The sequence below is a fragment of the Zerene cesonia genome, chromosome 13 (assembly GCF_012273895.1).
Source record: "Zerene cesonia ecotype Mississippi chromosome 13, Zerene_cesonia_1.1, whole genome shotgun sequence".
Taxonomy (NCBI): domain Eukaryota; kingdom Metazoa; phylum Arthropoda; class Insecta; order Lepidoptera; family Pieridae; genus Zerene; species Zerene cesonia.
The window spans coordinates 6,696,670-6,718,767 of NC_052114.1; the positions used below are offsets into that span (position 1 = coordinate 6,696,670).

At 31.8% G+C, this 22,098-nt stretch overlaps 1 protein-coding gene across 1 annotated transcript in view; it reads right to left on the minus strand.

Moving 5' to 3' along the window:
- Nucleotides 1–7,859: 7,859 nt before the first annotated feature.
- LOC119831388 overlaps nt 7,860–22,098 on the minus strand; it is a 33,234-nt gene continuing 18,995 nt past the window's right edge. The window contains exons 3-9 of the mRNA XM_038354707.1: nt 18,523–18,731; nt 16,521–16,656; nt 12,911–13,044; nt 12,080–12,397; nt 10,825–10,948; nt 9,594–9,657; nt 7,860–8,564 (exon numbers count right to left, since the gene is read on the minus strand). Of these exons, the coding sequence (XP_038210635.1) occupies nt 8,525–8,564; nt 9,594–9,657; nt 10,825–10,948; nt 12,080–12,397; nt 12,911–13,044; nt 16,521–16,656; nt 18,523–18,731 (1,025 nt within the window). The 3' untranslated portion in view covers nt 7,860–8,524. The remainder of the gene's footprint in view (nt 8,565–9,593; nt 9,658–10,824; nt 10,949–12,079; nt 12,398–12,910; nt 13,045–16,520; nt 16,657–18,522; nt 18,732–22,098) is intronic.

Here is a 22,098-nt window from a genome sequence, read left to right on the forward strand (position 1 = left end):
AGATACACTTACTAACATAGAATCAATACGAAAATAAAAATTGTACATAAAAATGTGCAGATTTTTTGCAATGCCTTTAAGAAGATCATCGGACAAGTTCATAATATCCTACAGCGCTTGATTTTTATCCAGTTTTGTTATTCTTGTCTGGATTTAAATATTTTCATACAAAATATATGAAACTAGTTTCATATATTTATATGATGCTCTATAATTCCGTATATTTTGACTCGAAAAAATGTTTGGTAAAGAGTAGACGGGACACCTGCACCAAACTTTGTCAAAACCTATCCCTAAACATTTTTTACAGTTCGAGTACATTTTAAGATGTGCTTTAGAAACGCTAAATCACATAGTACCAAGGTCACCTCTTTAGAAAACGGTATCTGAGAAGAACTGGCAAAAACCGTATTAAATACTTGTTCTCAAAACGTATTAAACTTTTACAATGTTATGTTATAAAACTGTTCATATAAATATCATGATGCTGTGACGTTATTTTACACAGTGTAAACTGTGTAAACTACTTGTAGTAGACCAGTGTAGTATTACCATTTTTACCGCATTTCCCGTGATTCTCTTACAACGGGTTTTAATAAAAGAAATGATGCACACTAAATAGCAATAAGGATTGAGAGAAAGTGGATTGATCTGACTTACTGACGTGGGTCACACTCCGGGAAAGTAATTAGGTACCTAACACTCAAGGAAAATCGATGCTTAGCATTTTATATGTTGTATGTATGTGGAGTAGAACTTCCTTCTGCTAAGAATCTTGATCATTGAGATCAACAACTCCAAAACATTCAATTTGACGTAATATAATCAAAACAATTTATAAACAAAGCTTCATCATTATTAATGCCTAGAGCCTTGAACTAAACTGCTACACAAAAATGATCATGTATCGTTTTTAGATAAAAACTCTACTTGTTATCAATTGTTTGTAATCATTACTTGTTTTTAGACTTCTTTGAATTTTCTATTCCTCGTACATAATGTAATATATAGAATGTAACATATAGAATAGAAAATACAAAATTGATAGAATTAAACTCTGAGTTTATAACTTTACAAATCTACTTGTATTAGCTCGATACCGTTGTCAGTATTAACTGAATTCTATTAAAAAAGTTACTTCGCGTGTGTTCTGAAAACTGGAAAATAGCGCTTTCCTTAAAACATTATCAACCGAAAGTCTTAGTAATATATCAAATTATACTGCGTCGCGAAAACTGTCGAGGGTGAAAAATACGTTGAAAATTTATTGCTTTCCACATCCGTCACCCACTCAGCGGGTGCCGTAAGAGTGCCCTTGAGATTCAGCTCTTTGCACTTTATTCGTCTTGGAACACATTTGTAACACACATATGTGAAGGTGGTTAAACGTTCCTCACTTCATTGAAACGCATGAAAAAGGCATGCGTTTTAAACTACAGGAAGATGGCAAACTGGAAACTGCATTTGTTAGGTTATCTATCGCATATTTCGTACCTTTAATATGTAAAGTAAATAATTGATGATTACATTTATGTAAGTTTTATTAAAACAACGACCGTTTCTCTGGTGGAATATCAATAGTTTAATTTGATAGAACTGTATATAGTGACTACTAACAAAAATGGCTCTGGCATGGTATAGAAGACAGAAATACAGGTCAAATGAAAACGAATCAGTGAAACAGAATATGTGAAATGGATCTTCTCTATATTTCATAAACTACGACATAGATACTTTATATATACTTTAAAAGTTCTTATACAAACAGCAAATCATTCTGAGTCTTTTACTATCACATGTCCAATATATGAATAACGTAATAAATACGTTATTATTTATATTGGGGTTAAATCCTTGCTATACTCATCGCAGACAAAGGACATCCTGATCATTCTACACAGTAATTTCATTTCGACCAATGTAACCTAAAGGAAATAGTTGCCCCCATAATCGGGCAGAACCACAAGAACCAGTATGTTTTGGCCTCTCGACTTCATTTGAATGCCCTTGTAGATAAGGTGCATAGTGCCGATCGGCTTGTATAACAATAGGTTAGCAACTACGGAATAGAGCGGAGTATTAAGATCGTGAATAGTAAATTCTGAGTATCCTCTGTGGAATCGATTCACAAGTCGTTGATGGAAATACTATGGGTGTTTCTTGTTTTAACTTACTTATTTTTCAAATGAATCGATGTAAGTTTCCTACAAGATACATCAAGGTTTTAGTAAAAATAATAAAATCTAAGGTTACTAATGTGATTTTTTTGTGAAATTGCATTTATATATTGAAAAAAACAAAAACGAGTAACGTATATTTGATTTATTTTTTCATTTTATTCAGCAGGTAAATGAAATATAAAAATAACTAAAGAAAATATTCCACATTAAGTACCTATTACTTCACTTAAGCTAACGATAAACTAATAAAATTTTAGATGGCATATAAGAAGAGTATGTTTTATTCAGTAGCAGCGCGAGGTAAATTTAAGGCTGAAACGAGGTTTAAATACAGCGCCGCATCAAATTCAGTAGTATTGAATTTATCTAGGCTTAAATTTATTCACACGCCCACTTAATACGAGCTTTATGGCCTATCTTTTAAAGGGAATATCATAAAATTTTAAATGTTGAAATAATTACGACATATAAAAGATGAATGTAGTTCATAAGCATTGACGCGTATGTAGCGACATGCATACAGACCCACTAATACACACACACACGTATACATAACCAGCACAAATGCTTTTTACACATATTTGTATGATCAGAGAGAATCCACTACAACTAAGTGACTTAATAATTTATGGAAGATTGTGGAATAATTATATATGCTATTCCAGTTGTCCAGCTGTCTACATACCAAATTTCATTGTAATCGGTTCAGTAGTTTTTGCGTGAAAGAGCAATAAACTCACACACATCCTTACAAACTTTCGCATTTATAATATTAGTAGGATTATAGTAAGATTTTCAAGCATCACATTGATTTTTTCAGCGTACTTGAAAGTTCACCACCAGCGGAGTTGCAGAGACGGTCACCAAGCTTAATAATACAATATCAGAACCTTTTTACACGTTATCGACTATCGAGAAGAAATTGGTTATGAAACATGTTTCTGGTTCGTGAACTAATACTTTAAAAATAGCTTTTGTTCGGGGACTAATATTCTAAAAAAAGTATAATGTAACTAAATCTACATCGAGGAGATGCCTAGTTTTTCGCACTGTATTATATGCAGTTGAATTGAGTTAAGAAGCAACAATGTCAACATGGGCTCCCCACTGTAGTTTCTTCTATAAAATTATCCCAAGAAATACAATAGATAATAATAGAAATACAATTCCTTGGGTAATTATACCTCCCTGCTTAAATTAATATCTATTTCAACTTCTTTATATTTGGAATAATAAATACAACAAAATTGTTTTTTTTTTCTCCTTACATAAATTATGAGCTTTATAATGAATTAGATATGCGTAAAAGAGAAAAGTTCTTCAACATTTGGGTCATGTCTATCCACGTTAAATATTAATGAAAAAATAATAAATAAGTATAATCTATTATGTATTAGCAGGCACCAGGCCCTGGGAGAGCCGGGATAAATATAGCCTTCGTAACATGATGAAGATATAGCAGCCTAATAGTACGTAGGTATACATTTAAGTAAGCAAAAATAAAATATTTTATTTTAAATGCATATATATTATATCCTCCTTAGTCGTATTCCACAAGAGATAGTTAATAACAGACAGTTAATAAAGGTGTTTGAACCTAACCTAACGCATCATATCCGTTGAACCAATAAGTGTGCAGAGTGCGTTCCCTCGAAGAGAGTTTAAAAATTGAACCATTTATTTTTTTAGTTTTGGTTTTATGTTTCAAATTGTAAGCAAATATAAAATCTTTTAAAGGTGTCCAATATCACAAATAGATTTCACAATATAACGGCAATGCAATCATTCTCCTTTCTTCTACTTTTTAAAAATTATATAAATCTTTTATAATTATGTAAATTTATAAATATTTAACAAGCAATAGAAAAGGTATCGTGCAAAGTAAATTCGCAATCTCAAAGCAAAGAGTTTCCAATTGCTTTACATGTTCTGTGACAGCGAGCATGCATCGGTACAATAGTGGTCAATTACAAATCTCTTTGAGCAAGACATGTGGTTTGCGGTCCGGCCTACCGTGAATTAATATCCCACATTCATTTCCGTCAACAACCATTTAATAATAGCGCCTAATTCACTAAAATTTATTACGAAATGGACTCGGAAATTCAGATTACATGAAGCTTATTTTTCTTTGCAAATTATTGTCATTTTAACTGGTAACATTGCAAGCTACAATAGCGATTGCCACGGGGTTTTCGAGAAAAACGTTTTTGCATTACCTAGGAGGCTTAAAGTTAAAATAAAGCATTTTAATAAAATCGTTATGAATAAATACTGATTAAAATATTTTTAAAACATGAATCACTTAAATTATTTTAGATTATTGTCTTACTAAAGGTACCATTTTCATATAAAAAATGACATGCCTAGTCAATTTATGGCTGATAATAATATTGGCTATGAACAGACCCTTGTAAGATATCACTCCGACCCTATTAAGATCCATTCGATCGAGAAATTTCTATTACATGCAGACTGCTGTTTTATCAATGGATACGTATTGCCGTAAATTGAACGAGATTCAATTATAAGTGCCATTTAAGTGACTAACTCTTGCAATGTATTCGGAAACTTGGTTTGGACAAAGAAGGCGCTCTACATTAATTGATTTTATCCACTCGATCCGATACTTTCAGGAATGTCAATTATTAAAGTATTCAGATCGACATTCCATACGATTAAGATTTAATTGAGAAATGTCGTATTTGAAAGTTTGACGTAAAATGTTGATACGTATGAGTAATCTTCTCCTTCTGTTCCGAATTCATTTAACGACTGGATCGATTTTAGCAATTTTTGTTTTAATGCAAATAGAATTATAGTCTTGGGAAAATTTGATTGTTAAGAAAAATGTTCTCCTCTCTCTCGGCGAAGCGAGTTCGCGGGATAATCCAAATTAATATTATATAAAAGAAACATATGTGTTTCTGTGTGTATGTTTGAAATGTTTTCACACAAAAACAATTTGACCGATTTCAAAATTCTGTCTTTCATTTTTCAGCCTTAAAAAAGCTACCTAATGAATATGTAATTCACTGAATGATATTATACAACAGACGAAGCTAACGGTTATTTAAATATTTTTCATTTCAACAAAAATATAAATTTATGCTAGCTAGTGAGTAGTTATTTAAGAAACTTTATATATTATATGTTTTGATTATAATATTGAAATTGATTTTAATGTACATTTGATGTTTAAGATACCGCTTTTTCATTAAATTGCATTTAAACAGTATTTAGTACTAAATGTTATGAAATGAAAATATATATTACTTCGGGTATATTAGTGTCATTCCTGTAGACACACGATATGGTTTTGTTAAAACGCAACACGGGAAAACATTTCCGTTCCATTCATTTCACATCAAATCCGATTTGTATAAGCAGAGCCGGGTTACGTTCGTAAGCTTATAACGTTACACGGAGCAATTTGCTTCGGCTTCAGAATTGTAAACTCAGTAGATATCATGAGATAAATTTTCAGAGAGTCTGTTAGTCTTGTCCACTATAAGCCGTTGTTAACTTTAAAAAAAATCAGTGTTCGCAATAAATTATAAATATTTTCTTTATACATATATCTGTGCATGTGTTTGCCACTGAAATCCTTCTAAACGGTTTGAGCTAGGTAAGAGATCGGCATTTATTATCGAAATAAAACGTTACTATCAATAATAAAAATAAGCCACGTTAATGTATTTACACCCACCACTCTCCTTTCTAATATTTAGGCAAACCACTGCCTAAATATTAAGATTTCATTTCATAAATAATGGCTCGTATTTGTCACATAAATGTCTCAAACTTGCAGTCTTAAATACGTAATTAGTAGTCTCAAATGATGGAACTTTATTGCTCTAGGCTTGCTCAGTAATAGGAAACAAATTGCTTATTTAAAACTATAAAAGAACGATGCCTTTTGCGCTCATCTTCCTTTGCTAGTACAACATATAAAATAAATACTATCATTGGTTGATATGAATCACAAAAGGTTTCTTAATCACGTGTAGAACTTATTGTGAGTTATAGCTTAGAAAAAGTATTGATGGAAAACCAAACCAATTTCATAAAACTATTTTGCATTCTAATCTGTTATATTACCCCACATCTTTTCGTAACACATTGGTAAGTTTAATATTTCTGATGTAACTATAATATTGTTATGCATATTGATGTACATTTTAGACATCGCTTTAAATTTTCTTAACCTTTAAATATTGATATTCGTTTACGCTTTATTTCTTTAAACTTTTATTTCTGCGTACAACTTAAAAAATTATCGGCATAATACTCGTATAACTGTAATAGTACAAGTAGAATGCCTAATAAACATGTCTCATGGTATTCTAAGCTAAGATTCCGTGTGACCCAAATAAGCCACTGGAATTGGCACGGCAAATATTTTAGCGCAAATCCAACGAAGCAGTTTGAAACATTAATTTGTGGGTAAATAAAGTTGAGTTTTGTATGAGCGCGACATGATCTTGTATTGATGTGTGCCTTCAAAGCATTCGTTTAATAATTAAATGTCCTGAGTACCTTACTATTATTATTCAGTTTACATAATTCATTGAACTACTATTCCCAACGGATAGAAAATTCACTCAGAGCCCAAATTTCATTTATGCTAACTACGTCACATATAAGACGTTAAATTAATTTCCTGTGCCATGAGTTCAGATCAAACTAAAACATAGTATTTATCTCAGTGGATGTGTGATTGATTTAATATTAAATTCTCAATCACAGTGTTTATCTCTAAACTCCTTTGCATTGACAGTTGGGTTTCTATCGGGTTGGTAGATGTCACATATCGTCGAACTTTCGATTTTCGGACGGACAGGCTGGCTTCCTAACTATATTTTACTTTAACGGTTCGAGTAGTAGTGAGGATAGTGTATAGATAAATTGAAAAATCTATTAATTTTGTTTCACGCTATCTGATCTCGAACTCACGACTTTCCTATTGAAGTCCTAACTATACTAACCACTGAGCCAGTGCTCTACGGTACTCATAGCATCAAGGCCAATAATTTAAAATTATTCATTAGTCTTTTCGAGAACTAAAAATTGAAAGAACCGCTGCTATATTATATCCCATTTTCGTATCCTGTAACTAATGAAAGTAATACATTCCGACGTGTCCTAAATAGTAACGAACTATCAATCGCAAATAAGCTCTCTGGGAGCAATAAAGGTAGAAGTTACACATCAATTGGTTAATTTGTGGATAGAAATGTATGAGAAGAAATAATTTTTTGTCAAAATACTTTTATTTTGTCTTTGAGGACTGAGTAAATTTATATGAGGTAGTATTTCAAGCAGGTTTGAAGGTAAATAAAATAACTGTAAGAAACGGAGACTTTTATTTTACTTATAAATTACAATAACAATTAATAGTTAAATAAAGGATGTGAAGCACAACATCACTATTTCCTTAGACGTTCTATCATTTAAACTAATTATATACAAGTATAAAATTCACTACTCCCAAATAAGATTACTTACAGATAAAAATTATATACCTGCACAATTTGATTGTATATTACACAGCTAACATCCAAATACAATAGATTATAGTTAAAATTATAATTTTCACCACATTTATTATTATTTACTTTACATGTTAATATAATACTCACTTCGTGTTTAATACCTACATAGATACATATTGCGTGAAGTGAGGACATACTTAATTATGTCTAGGAAGTTAGCACTACACTTTTAAGTAAAAAAAATTTCGAAGGTTTAGAAATTAAAGACTCTTAACGGTTTTTAAGCGCGATTTATTATTATTAACTTTACAGCGAGCGTGGTCACGGGAGACTGTTTCGAAACGTCGGGTTAATAATATAACGGATAAATCGCGTTTAAAATCCGTTAAAATATATTTAATTTCTAAACACTCGCGTAAAATCAAACATACGGAAATTTCGAAGGTTGTTCCCAGTTGTTCTAGGTTTGTTTCTTTATTTTTCCATGGGCATAGAGCTGAGAATCACACTTCGGAAAAAACGAAAAATCCGATTTATTTTTATCAGTAAGGTGCAATTTCGGAATAGCATAATACAATGATTTTTGTTACATAAAAGTGGTGCCAAATTCCTGAGCGTAGGTGCTTAATCTCTCATTTTACAACACGAGAGTTTTTATTAAATATCACATTTTGTACAACTCTTGACTGTAAATAAAAAAGTATACACTGATATTAACGGTAAAATTTATTATCACCAACTTCGTAACTGAATATATGTTTTGCATAATACAATAGAAATTATATTTTTGTTCCAATTACCAAGTTACTTATATGGTTTGATAAAAAAAATTCTAACACTGATGGAAATTTAGAAATGCTTTCTAGAGTCTTTCCACATGTCTCTCCATCTGAAAGAATAATAAATACTTCAACATTTATGCATTAGCTGCATTCATTGATAGAAATATTAAATATAATTAGATTTATTATAACGACATTATTACTTTAAATAATATTAAAAAGTGATTTAAAAAACTTACGAAGGATGATAGAAAGATAATAAAATTAAGGGAAGTATTACTGACAATTTGAGCTTTTACGAGAATCATCGATTTTGAATCCATCTAATTAAAAAATACTCGACTTGGCGACTTTTATGAATCGCCAAGCATAAGTTTCTTACTTCAGCAAAGTAAACGTATCTTTGTAAAAACAAAGAAATTTTCATTCATCCTAAAAAATGTACAAATAACAAAATACTACAAATAAGGTTAATTTCAATTAAACTTAACGTTAATTTTAATTTTAAATAAACTTTCTCATAAACATCTGACCCCCTTATTTCGATTTTTTTTTGTATAGATGATGTAAATATTTGTAATTGTATAGAGATTTAAAAGAACCTTCTGTCCTATTAAGACTGGGACGGAATAACATATAATAACAAATTTATTCTATGTACATTCATGCTTACGGTAAAATTGACTTGATTTTATATAAAACTTGATTGACATATTATATAAATTCCGCACTAAGCATTATTCTTAATATAGTCCCAAACAAGATGACAAGAGACGAGTGAATAATTCCGCGATTCTCGACTGTGCGACGTATTTGATATTCTTCTTTACTATTTGCTAACAATATAAACACTCGCGGTAACTGATGTGGAGTAATCCTTAGTTATTGATACAGCCCCGTACCTACGCCTCACTTTATGCGGCTTTGGTATTGTACTCAGAAATGTTTCTCTTTGTGAAACATCGATACTATTGAAAGTGTGGGAAGCTTTCACGGTCCATCGCTCTCGAGTTTTTGTTTCTATTTAATGCAAGAAAGAGCTTACAGTCGGTTCCTTGAAATGTTTCAAGTTTTTTTAAACATTGTAGGGTAAGACTACTTATCGCGATGTCACCAATTCTTAAAATATTACTTACTGATATAAAAATAATAAAGCATTGACTTCTAGGAAGATGCTTAGTTTGAATAATGGTCGGGCACCTGAAAATATATAAAAGCATATAATGTATTCACGTTGCTGAAAAGTTATGAAAAGGTATTATAAATGTGTTTCTTGTGTTGCAGCTTAAAAATAACAATAATTTACCTTTAAAAAGCTGAATTTATATTTCTTGTGTTGATAAAGAATAACAAAAATAGTATTTTATGATACTGAATATACATTGTGAAGAAATATTTCTTAAAAAAATAGAAAACCCTTCTTCTGATGGGATACTATGAAGGTCACGTTATCGCTTGCGTAGCCTGAACGAAATCCGCTCATGAAATTATAGGGGCGGAGTACGCAAATTTCAACATCAGCATTTCCCTCATTCAAGAGGATTAGGATTGATTTCATTGGTTTATGAGCACTTTAATATTACCCTTTCTGTGTAAAATGAACGGAAAATCGTTTGAATTAAATTGAGATTCATACTCGGTTTCGCTAAGCAATTTTAAAACAAGATTGAAGCGATGATGCAGGTGTTATTACGTCCCCTTTGAGGTTTAACTAGGATGAACATTATTCAAGTGTGTCTATCTGTTCACTGAAGATGTTTACAGATTCGTGAATGCAATTACATTTATATCTAAAATTCTCGAATGGTTAGCGAAAGGTGAAAATGCATTCAAATGAATATTCAATTCAAATCTTTAAATATAGAATAGAAGTGGTCGTATGCGTAAAAATATACACATTAATAATTTATTTGAAACGTAAATAGAAGTATTAAAACAAAATAGGTTGTACATTTGAATAAATAACATATACCTTTAAGAATCATATACGTATTAAAAAAGCACTTTGTAGATTATTTATTTGGCTGATTTTTAAATATTTGGTACTTTTCGTGCTAATATACTGGAAACGCCTTTTTAAATCATTGTGATACGATTGCGTTCCTGGTGTATTGCCAAATAATGTAAATTTATAAAAAGTACTACTTTCAGTATTACTACTTACTATTTATTTGTATATTGAATTGTCTAATAGGAAGTAATAATTGGAAAAACGTTTTCGAAAATTGCCTTTACATACGTATGTAACTAGTCTGATGAGACGTTCCTAAGAACGAAGTACCGAAGTACTCACACGTGCTGATAATAAAGTGTATAATGTACGAAGCAGTAAGTTAGTGGAAATAGCCGCCGATAACAATATCATACCAGAATTGGAGTCTCGACTGCCCATTACCGGCGCAATCTGTGGTCGCTCCTCGTCCAGTATCAGCACAGCGCTGGCAGACCACACCGACAGCATCCGCGCCACACAAGTCACATTCAAACGACCCTGCCATTAAATGTGATTTGATTACGAATTGTAAATGAAACGATACGAAACGTTACCATAAGGCTGATCGCTCGAGAGTACATTACCGAGAAAATCGCTGCCAATCCAAAGATAATTTGCACGTTTTAGTGCCTGACAGAATTAGAGGGACAGATTTGTAATTATAGCTTGTGCGGCGTAATTATTGCAATTTGCAAATATCACATACAATTATGTAGTATATACCTGGTATTTTACAGGTATCTAGTTAATAGGATTACTATTACCCTAAAACTCCAACAGTCTCAAATGTATATACATTAATAATATATACAAACATCAGCTTTTATCTGCAGAATTCAAATGAGATTAAATCACCTCTAAATTCCGGTATACTTAAAACGCTAAGGCATATGGGAATAAATATTATAAATTCATTGTAAAACGTACATTGTTAGCTTCCCGTTTCATTTCATTGATTAGCCTGAAAACTGTACTATCTATAAATACCCACCCTTGCTATTGCCATCTCACTAGCAAAAAACATGTTTTTTAAACATACAATTCACTTATTCCGAAAACATTATATTTATTTACTTAACATTAGACTTTAAGCTTCTTTTGAAATATATTTTTTAAGTGACCGTCATTTACTGTGTCATTTTGGAATCAGAATAAATGAAGATCTTTGCAAAAGTTCCCCTCTAGAATTCCGTTTTTACGTGTTAGCACCATTATAACATATTCAGGAAGGCAAATGAAATTATTTATTCTTTTGAAAAAGCATAAACACTCTGAATGAAACGTTAACGGTAGATATGTTTTATATATAAGACAACAAGAGCAAAATTTTTACTCCGACGTCATTAAAATGTGTACCCAGTGCATATTATTTTTATAACGTGTTTCAAAATGTTTTCCCAGTAGCCCTCGTTAAGCGCTCTGTTATTGTTTGTAATATTCGTTTCCTAAGAATTGTTTTAATTATATTTATTATTTTATTTGATACTTCTCTCTATGGAGTTAAATTATTTATTGTTTTATTTATTCATATTTTTCGATATCATTATAAATCAAATTTGCATAACAATAAAATAAAATAAATACTAAAGACATATAACTCATGTCACTTATATACATAACTCGACTCACTTTATGGAAATGTGACGATTGAACTCGCATAACGAGCTGGCTGAAGGAAGATGTCTTGTTTGATTTCTCCTCTTCAAAAGTCGTATTTCTACTTGTATCAAATTTTGGTGAAACACGTGTAGTACTCTCATATCTTTGTCTCTCCGCTAAGTTCATATTGATATTTGGTATGTCTTGAGTTACAGCCTCTTCGTACCCCGTTAACGTGTCCCAAGGACTGAATATAATTCTATTAGCGTCTTCTAATGACGCGTCACTTATCACATTTTGCTTCCGATGATAAGACATATCCGGTGGAGGAATATCAAGACCCTTCACCTGTTTAAAAACATTTTGGGTATGGTTAATAAAAACAACATTTAAATATACGAGGAGCTTGATAAAAAGTTTAAATAAATATCAAACTAGGCTTGTTTCAAAAGCAATCTTAAATGATAACCTACAATTATGTATTTTTGTTTATTATTATATCCTTCTAGGAAATTGAAAATTGTCTGTTTTGCATTCATATATATTTTCGTTTGTTTGCATAAATAGAAATCTATAAGAGTTTTCGAATCATTATATTTTTTATTATATTGCAATTCGAAATTAATATTTTACCACTAATCTCATAGCGGGTAATAAAAAACCCTTTATCAGGATCATACTTCTGCATCTATTAATTAACTATACAATAAAATATAGATGATAGCCCATTAGCCGTATTTGCATATAAACGAAGTCCATTATAAATCTAAGCTTTTAACACAAGTGGACACGTAATTCCACTGCAATGCGATCTAGTAATTTTAAACGTAAATGCCATTACATATGAAGGCTAGTTAATACCTCATAACCATTTAGAAGCCACGTGAGGTTGGCAGGCGGATCGGCCGGTGGAGAGGTGCAATTCGCACGTAACATATCCCCTACGGAATACCAGCTCTTTTGTGCTCGAATTATTGGCTCCGTCTCGGGCAATTCTGCGGAATAAAACCTACCTATAAACTTATCCCTGTACGTACTTTTAAAATATAATACGTTGTATATTACATTAAATTTTCTTTATACTTTAAATAACCTAAGACATTTTTACATAACACAGATCAATAGTGTCTGTCTGTGTATTAAATTTTATGTTGTGGGTATTTAAGAAAATAAGTATACGACATATAACATTCATAATTGGAATTGCCTCATTTTTCTTAAAATTCATTGGGTCTTTTGATAAAAACAATTTAACTATCCGAAGTGCAAAACAAACGCGGATAAAAAATTGGATGGTTGCGTAACGAAAAATTTCAAAACGTTTTTATCAAAACCCTAACAAGAAATATAACAAAAACCGAGTGTACACTGTTGTAAATTGACAGGCTGTGGAAAAGCGTCAACATGAAAGGCAAAAGAAAAAACTTTGATCGCCATAAATCATCGAAAGAGGTTGCACGCGTACAGCGCTATTCTGCGAACGCCTGCCGTGCATATTCATCCTTTATAATCGTTCATCGTGTTTCGTGGGAAATTTTTGTAGGAACATTAAATCGTCAAACAGGCAGGATGACAGAACTAAAACTCGACGCTTTGTTTGCTCGAAGCTTTCGCTCCCTATTTCAGAACCGCCGTGGAAAGTTTTAAGTGTTTACATTCCTGTTCTGACGCTTTTTGCCAATTCTACTTAATGGGAACGCGGGGTTCTCGCGCTACGTTTAATTTAGAGCTGTTTAAGTGTTTCAATAGGACGCCATTAAATTGTTATGTGAACGTGGAAGTCCTTGTTAGCGCAGAAGTATCCTTTTACGTCGCTATAGTTTTATCTAAAAATAGCGACGTAAGATTCTCTTTATCATGATGTTTTTGAAACTAAGGATCAAGAATCATGTCCAAAATGTTCATATAAATATGTTACGGCTTTTGATTTTAAGCTGATTAGTTTTACGAACAGAAAGCAATAATGTCTACCCCTTTATAATCGTAGCATAGCGATATAAGCAAGTTTACGGGATTATAGCACAAATAATTAATTAGTGACGTAATTCCGAGGAACAGAAACCTACGCTAAGTGGCTCTAGCGCCTGAGTCTTTGGAAACGTATTAAATTGAACTTGTGTGTCACAGCGTCGTGTTGATTATACTTAGTTCAATTAACATTAATCACATTCTTGTTCAATATCTGCTGAGTTATGCATGTTGTACTATACGGCGAAGAGTTAATCCGTCAAGCATCTAATTGAATGCTCACATCAAGACGAGAAGCTCTGATACTGGCATGAGCCAATTCTAGCTCATCATTATCATCATTATCAGCCTTTATAGATTCCCATTGCTGAGGCACAGGCCTCCTATGAGGGTTTAGGCCATAATCAACCACACTGGCCAAGTGCGGGTTGGCAGATGTCACATGTCGTCGAACTTTTGATTCTCGGACATGCCGGTTTTCTCGCGATATTTTCCTTCACCGTTTTAAGCAGTGGTGATGTTATCTACATGTGCAGATAAATGGAAAAATCTATTTACTAACTGCATGCTCCCCCGGTCTCGAACCCCGACTTATTGATTTTAAAGTCCGAGGTTCTCACCACTGAGCCACCACTACTTTTTTTATTTTAGTTCACTCATACTTAAAAGTCACAGTTATAATGGTACTTATTGATAAATAACAGTTCCACTAATCATCTCGTATAAGCTACAAAAGCAATTAAGATCGATCACAAAATAAACTATACGCTAATAAAGTTCTTATTTGTGCCATGATACAATGGAATAATATCATAATAACATAGAGGGCAGCCTTTTGTATGCTTTATTTATATACCTATTTTCGTATTCTATATTCGCATTACATCGTTTCTTTTTACGACAGTTTTTAGGACAAGCTATATCAAACGTAACATCGACCCTTTATCGATCTCTATACATTATTAGCTTATATAACTGATGTGTGAGTCATGACTCTCACATAAACATTTTTATAACGTTGAATTTCTATGATTGTCGTTTATTTAAGTTATTATTTCTGCTGTTTAAATATTCGTATTCCACGACATCATATATATACATTATATTTTTTATAGAACAAGGCCATATCTGGTTAATATCTTTACCAGCTTCAACATCGACTTTTTACGTTGTACCCATAAACGAATATATTTTAATATCAGTAAAAAGTACATGCTTTTTCAAAAACTTTTAAATCTATACTAATATAATAAATATAATAAAATTCTTGGAGTGTACTTGATTATTGAGTGCTATATATAGGCTTAACATATATGTAACACGGGCGAAGTCGAGGCTGACACCTATTTTTATATACAAGATACAAAAAGAGAAGTGGATAGAAGGCGTTAAAAATAACACTAATAGTACATTCATATATCTTCATAATGCTAAATAGGTATAGCAGTGGTTCTCATTCAAAATTTCAAGTCCTACTTTATAAAAGACTGTTATCCAAAAGTTTAAAGCTTATCCATTACTAACTTGCCACCTAGATAACCTCCTTGTGAACTTTGTTAATGTAAGACGCCATAATATTCTCGAATATTAGCGACGTTTACGTGAACGATTTTCTGAAAGCTACCGTAAATGAAGTATATATGCATGTGTATTTAAACTTATATGGGATTTTGGTTTCGTCTTAAGCCCACACTAGTAGTGCTCAAAACAACTAAGTACGTGATTTTCCTTCATAAGACAATTCCTATTCCTCGAATTTAGTTTGTTATAAATTACTGGTTCTCACCTCGTTGTAATCGATTTACTACACAATAATCATAAATTAAAGTAGATAATCCTTAATCAAACGTCCCTTGTGTTCTATTCCCGCATTTATTACCCAACAATAGTTCTGATTTACGATTTAGGATTGCACGAAGTCGCTACGATTGTTTCAATTATTTATACGAACATCATAACGATGTTATTAATCGAACTAAGTTCTAACAATGGGATACCGTAATAGGAGCTGCCAAATTTAACAGTTTATAGATCCAAATTTCATTTTCTAAGTTTAAATCAGCGCTGCAATCAATACCGGACTCCTATCTCGCTATTAGTTTATCTAGTTTCATTAGTGCATTTAACTATCGCGAACTAACTTCAACTGCTTAATTTATTACCAATATATAAAACCACGAAACATGGTTTGTTCATAACAAAATAATAATAAGGACATTGTTTGTTGCCGTAGAATGTTTACAATTAATATTTATAATTCCGATCAACATACCCGCAGTACGTGCGGTATATTAAATCAATATTTAAATTGGCGGCGCGTTACAAAGAATGTTTTAATGACATGTTTCCCTCAAAATGTTTAATTAGCAATGTTACGAAACATTTTTTTACAAAAGTAAATTTATCGTTTCGTCGTTTCACTTAAACAATGTATTTCAATGTATTTTTTACTGGTCATGTTGTTATCTGACACAAGTATTAGAAAAAACATAAGAAATCTTACCAACAACACGCATGTAAGCGCTTTTGTAGACGGTGTGGAAAAAAGGGGCGTCAGCCGATACTTCGCAGCGGTAGCGACCAGTGAGGCCCTTCGTTGCCCCCCGCAGCACCACCTGCTGAGCTCCTGATCTCGATATCTGGGTAAAAACATCGCAAATTTATCTTAGTTTTTCCTATAACATCTTATTACTTAACTTTCATTTATTTGTTTCGAGCTATTCGCTTATTATATTTTAAATAAGCAATAGAACAAGATTTCAAGTTTCGTTAATACAACTCAGCTTCATTGTTCTAAATTCCTTTTACTTGATATTATATTTTGTATGAACAAAGAATCTTGTACCTACTGATTCATGCTAACTTTATCTTCGGTAAAACCGTTGTGAAACGAAGGTAACCTAGACTTAAGGCGACAAGCATCATCGTGTGAGACATAACATTTATTACGTCTGTGAAATCATGTTACGAAGAACTGTGAGCACTTAACCGAACACAGCTGGAGCCGACCAAATTGAGCTAAAAGCCTCGATCCATCTTACGGCAAGTCACTACTAAGAGAGAATATCGAACTAAATCATACACGTTCTACAGACACCGTTTGACCCGATTTCAAGAAGCGCATCACTTAAAAGCATTTTGACTTACAACCCTCTACTTTCAAACTTTGAATATTCGTTATCTTTAGAAGGAGTTTTTAATGTATTACTTTGGCACAATATTATAGTGGTGGTGGCGACTTGCCAACCTTTATGGTTTAACGTGTCTGACGTTTCTTAATTGATTTTTTCACCCGCCCTCAATAGTTTAACACACTCGCAAGATGTTGAAATGCTGTTGACCTATATAATCAAATTCAGTAGTGCGGCGGTGGCTAGAGGTAAGAGACTTCAGCGCTAGAATAAAAATACTGGACCAGAAGCAAATAGACTTATTTAATTAATGGAAGGAAATGGCTGTGTAATTTTGACTCGCTCATCTGTAATTTATCTTTTAAAGCAGCTATTTTAAACGAATGAAAGCAACATGTAATATTTTTCTTCTTTAAAATGTTTCCTGAGTGTTGTATGTCTATAATTTTATTTTTATTTGTAAGTTATATCACTTTTGATACATTTTAAAAACTGTAGATAGCAAGCAGTATTATTTTTATACGAACCACTATTCCCGACATTCAAAGCAACGTCACAAAATAATTTCCTGACAATCTCTTGTATTCTTAGTTCCAAGATTTAATCTGAATAATCCAGAAAATGCCTTGCTTCTTCGAGGCAATAAGCCTGATTCGAACTAGAAACTTTCCATATTATTATTATATGATAACTTCACGACAGATGTCACTTCTAATACAATCACACTAATATTATAAATATGAAAGTATGTTTTTTTGGATGTTTGTTCATCAATCACGCTGAAACTACTGAACGGATTTTGATGAAATTTGGTATACAGACAGGGTAGGAGCTGTCTTGGGTGATAGAATACTTTGTATCCCGTTTAAATGGAATCCCTACCCTTGGATAAAACAGGAATACTGATATTCCGGCGGAGCCGGGAGTAGTTCAGTAATAATTATTTTATTATAATGTGCACTACTTTAAATATTACTTATACTATATACGTTTTGAGTTCATTGATCCAAGTGCAATTAAAATTTCGAATTAATTGCCACGAGACGAAGGTCGAACAGATTTTAAATTAATAAATCATAAGCAAAACTTTTGGAAACTAATAACAACGTACAATGGCAAGCATCGTGTTAGAAATTTTCAATACTATGAAAGTTTTAAATCCTCTATAAAGCCTTTAAATCAAAGTAAAAGTACATGAAATATAAATTTTTATTTTGTGAAAAGGTTATTAAAATTTCTAATTAAAAATGTTAACTACTCGATCTGAACATAATGACATGTTAATATACACACATGCCCAGTACGCAATTTATTTTTAGTCACATGGAAATAAGGGACGTTATAAGATATACTTGTCATGGTAGTATCACTCACATCAACACTGATCCCAGTTTGCGAGAAGACTCTCGTATTAGGCAGTTCTTTTGGTACGAATCTGAAAAATTCTTGTGCCCCATGGTACCACTTGACAGTGTATAGAGCTTCTCCGGTGTCCAACGCCCAACGGCAGCCTAATGTTGCACTGGATCCCACTCCGACCGCATCTGGCACGTTCAGCTGAATATCGCGAAGACCAAGCACACCTGTAAAATAATGTCTTTTATATGAGACAGTCGATCAGAATCAGTTACCACGGGAAAACTTGCCATCACGAGAAGGCATATGGGAAACTAGCTGCGCCCCGCGGTTTCACCCGTGTAAGTACGTATCCCATAGGAATATCGGGATAAAAAGTTGCCTATATGTTGTTCCAGTTCTACAGCTATCTACGCACCAAATTTCATTGCAATCAGTTGAGCAGTTTGCGTGAAAGAGCAACAAACACACACACATCCTTACAAACTTTCACATTTATAATATTAGTAGGATTACTATTTTGGAAAGTTATTTCAGGATGCCTAAACGCTTACAGGTATAAAAATATTCAGTAATTATATTAGATTTATTATACGGTGTTAAAAGAATATTATTTATTTTACGAACTATTTTTTAAGACTATATTTAGACTTATAGTAAGACGTCGTGTTTCTTTTCTCCCTGATTATAGTGTTAACTGCTATAGACCGACATATTTGATATTTGCATTGTTTTAATATATGCAGCTTTTCTTGTCACTAAAATTGATGATATTCTCGAATCGGTTTCTTAGAGTATATTATTTATAAGTATATTAATAAATATAAGTTTTCACCAATAAATTATGAGATTCAGATCGTCGCTATTGTGGTAGAAATTCGCTAGAGCATTTTCTCATACATTTCCATATAAAGTAAAGTTCTAACGAATGGTACAATACAGGGATTAGTTATTAAAAGCACGTCATTTGTTGTTGCAAGCACGCTTCGAAACAAATTGGGCCAAAAGATCTTGAGAACCTCATACCGCATTTTAATAGATATAGAATAGTTTTGTGTTTATTAGATTCAGACTTATTTTCTACAACAAATTAAGAAATATACTATCAATATCAGGTATTTTTTTTACCAGCGATTGATTTATACGAAATAGAAATATACAACGTTTTTTTTAATTTGAAATATTAGACGTAACTCAAAAGAGATCGCCCCTTTATAAATGATTTAACTTCAAACAACCACTTTTTATAGACAAGTACATTTTAACTTTAACAAAAGAAGTTCTCTAGCATTGTGTATACTGTAAAAGGTCGTTATTCTGTAATAATAAAACTAGGCATAATAAGATGGGAATTGATTGACATAATTTCTCTAATAATTTTTATTTTTGTAATGAACATTTGCTGTCAAAAACATATTCCATTAACGAAAAAGCGCAAACAGCAAAAGCGAGTAATATTAATTATACGAGTATTACATCCAGTCACATTATTATAGTATTTAGTTACGCAATGTCATTAAGTGGGTTTTTGGCCTGTCAAATATAGAAATAAAAAAGTTTATAGGCCTTATCGCATAATAATTCTTAAGTATTATCATTTTAAAAACTTGTATTAGCTATTAATATTTACAATAATATAATTATTTATTTAGAAGAACATATTTATTTTTATTATAAATTTTTTAAACTTTATCTACATAATATATACAAAGAAAGCATAGTTACCACTTAAACTTTTCATTACGACGTAACGAAAAGACAAACAATATATTGTAACATAAGTCTTTAGTAAGGATTTTCATTTATCACGAATAAACTTAACTCAAAAACTGCTAGACCGATTTAAAAATCACACATGCTATGGTTTCAAAATAATTAGCGATCTCAAACTAAATCAGAACAATGTAACTCAATGGATCAGAATATTTACGGAAACCGTTTATGGAAAATATGTCCTTTATTAACAAATATAAATAGTACTCATGTTTAATCACAATAGATATGTGATGGTAACTTTAAATATTATAATTTTTTATTTATTTATAATATGTTCAGGTACAATTTCCAATTAAGAACTCTGGAACGTAATCAACCAGAATATAGGTTATACTTGGTAATGTTCCAGCTTAACAAAGCTGATTAAAAAGTGGGGAATAGATAGAACACTGCCATAGAAAGCCGGGCTATAATATAGCAAAAATGGCTTTAGGTTGGAGTCCACGAAATGACCGCAGAAGGATAAACCTACCCCCTGTTTCTTAAAAAATATCCGTGGTAAAGTAAAACTGGCCTGTTATGGCAAAACAAAAGTGCCTAGTTAAAAGTGAAACAAAATAACAAAAATAATCACATATTATTACAAGTATTGTCACAAAAATAATTGTTGTTGAAATCAGATAGCTGGTAATATATTATAATAGCTGCAATTTTACTTCATAAAATCAACGTTTTAAAAATTTATTCATAGACGATATTACGAATTGAAATAAAATTAAAGACATTTTAATTAACGCTTTCTGCAACTTGATTCCAGTGTTTTTATTCGGTTTTTGGGTCGGGTCAATCTGTTAACAGTTTATCGAACAGAATTCCGAATTGACGCAAGTAATCAAATCTTAGCCTGAAGCCATACTAAAGGTGGTTGGAATACATAAATCAAGTGAACGGTACGTGATCGAATTGAAGATAAGCCCAATATACGATTCCTGACAAGAACTCATTATAATGTAACCAAATTCAATTTACTGTTCAAGCCACGTCATAATATTTCATCTTGTGTGCCTGTTAATAAGCCCGTATTTAATCCGAAATTATTTGCTCGTATTCATATTATGTTATGAACATTGAACGTAATAAGAATGAATGTGAATTAGCTTACTGTCAGGTAGTAATTATTCGAAAAGATCATGTATATACGATTTGATTTATTCATGTTTATAGCATTAATCTAAAATTTGATTAACTTTTCTGTTTTTATCGTTCATTGATTTAATGAATAGTTCAAATGTTTATGTTAAATCTAAATAATATTGACGTAATCAGTCAGTCAGCATATATATTATTTTTTATACATTTACATTTTTATGTAAAAAGGTTTATTTTAATATCCCTCAAGTCTCATTAGATACTCATATAGAATAGTTTTAAAGAAACACTTTACTTAATTCGAGTGCATAGCTAAAAAACAAAGGCTTACTACTGACTAATATTAACCTAATGGCTTAAGTAATAGCTATCAGGGGCAGCAATTTACTTTGGAGAATTGCTGAGTTGTGCGTTAGTTTTTCACGACTGGGGACTGCTTGACCCAGGAGGGAGTGATGCTAATGCCTTCAAATGAGTCTTTATTTTTTATTGAGACCAAACTTCCTTCTTACATCTAATCATGGTCGAAATTTTCCATTAATCGGGTTCAAAAGATGACAGAAGTCTTGATGAATGACACCCGAGGACGGAAAATGAAAAATAAAAGATTGTATACTTCTTTAAATAATCAAAATTTTTACTTGTTTCTGAAATAGAATAATATTTATTACGCATACATTAAGTATAAAAAATTATCTGGAAAGCGGAATGAATCTAATATCCCAGAAA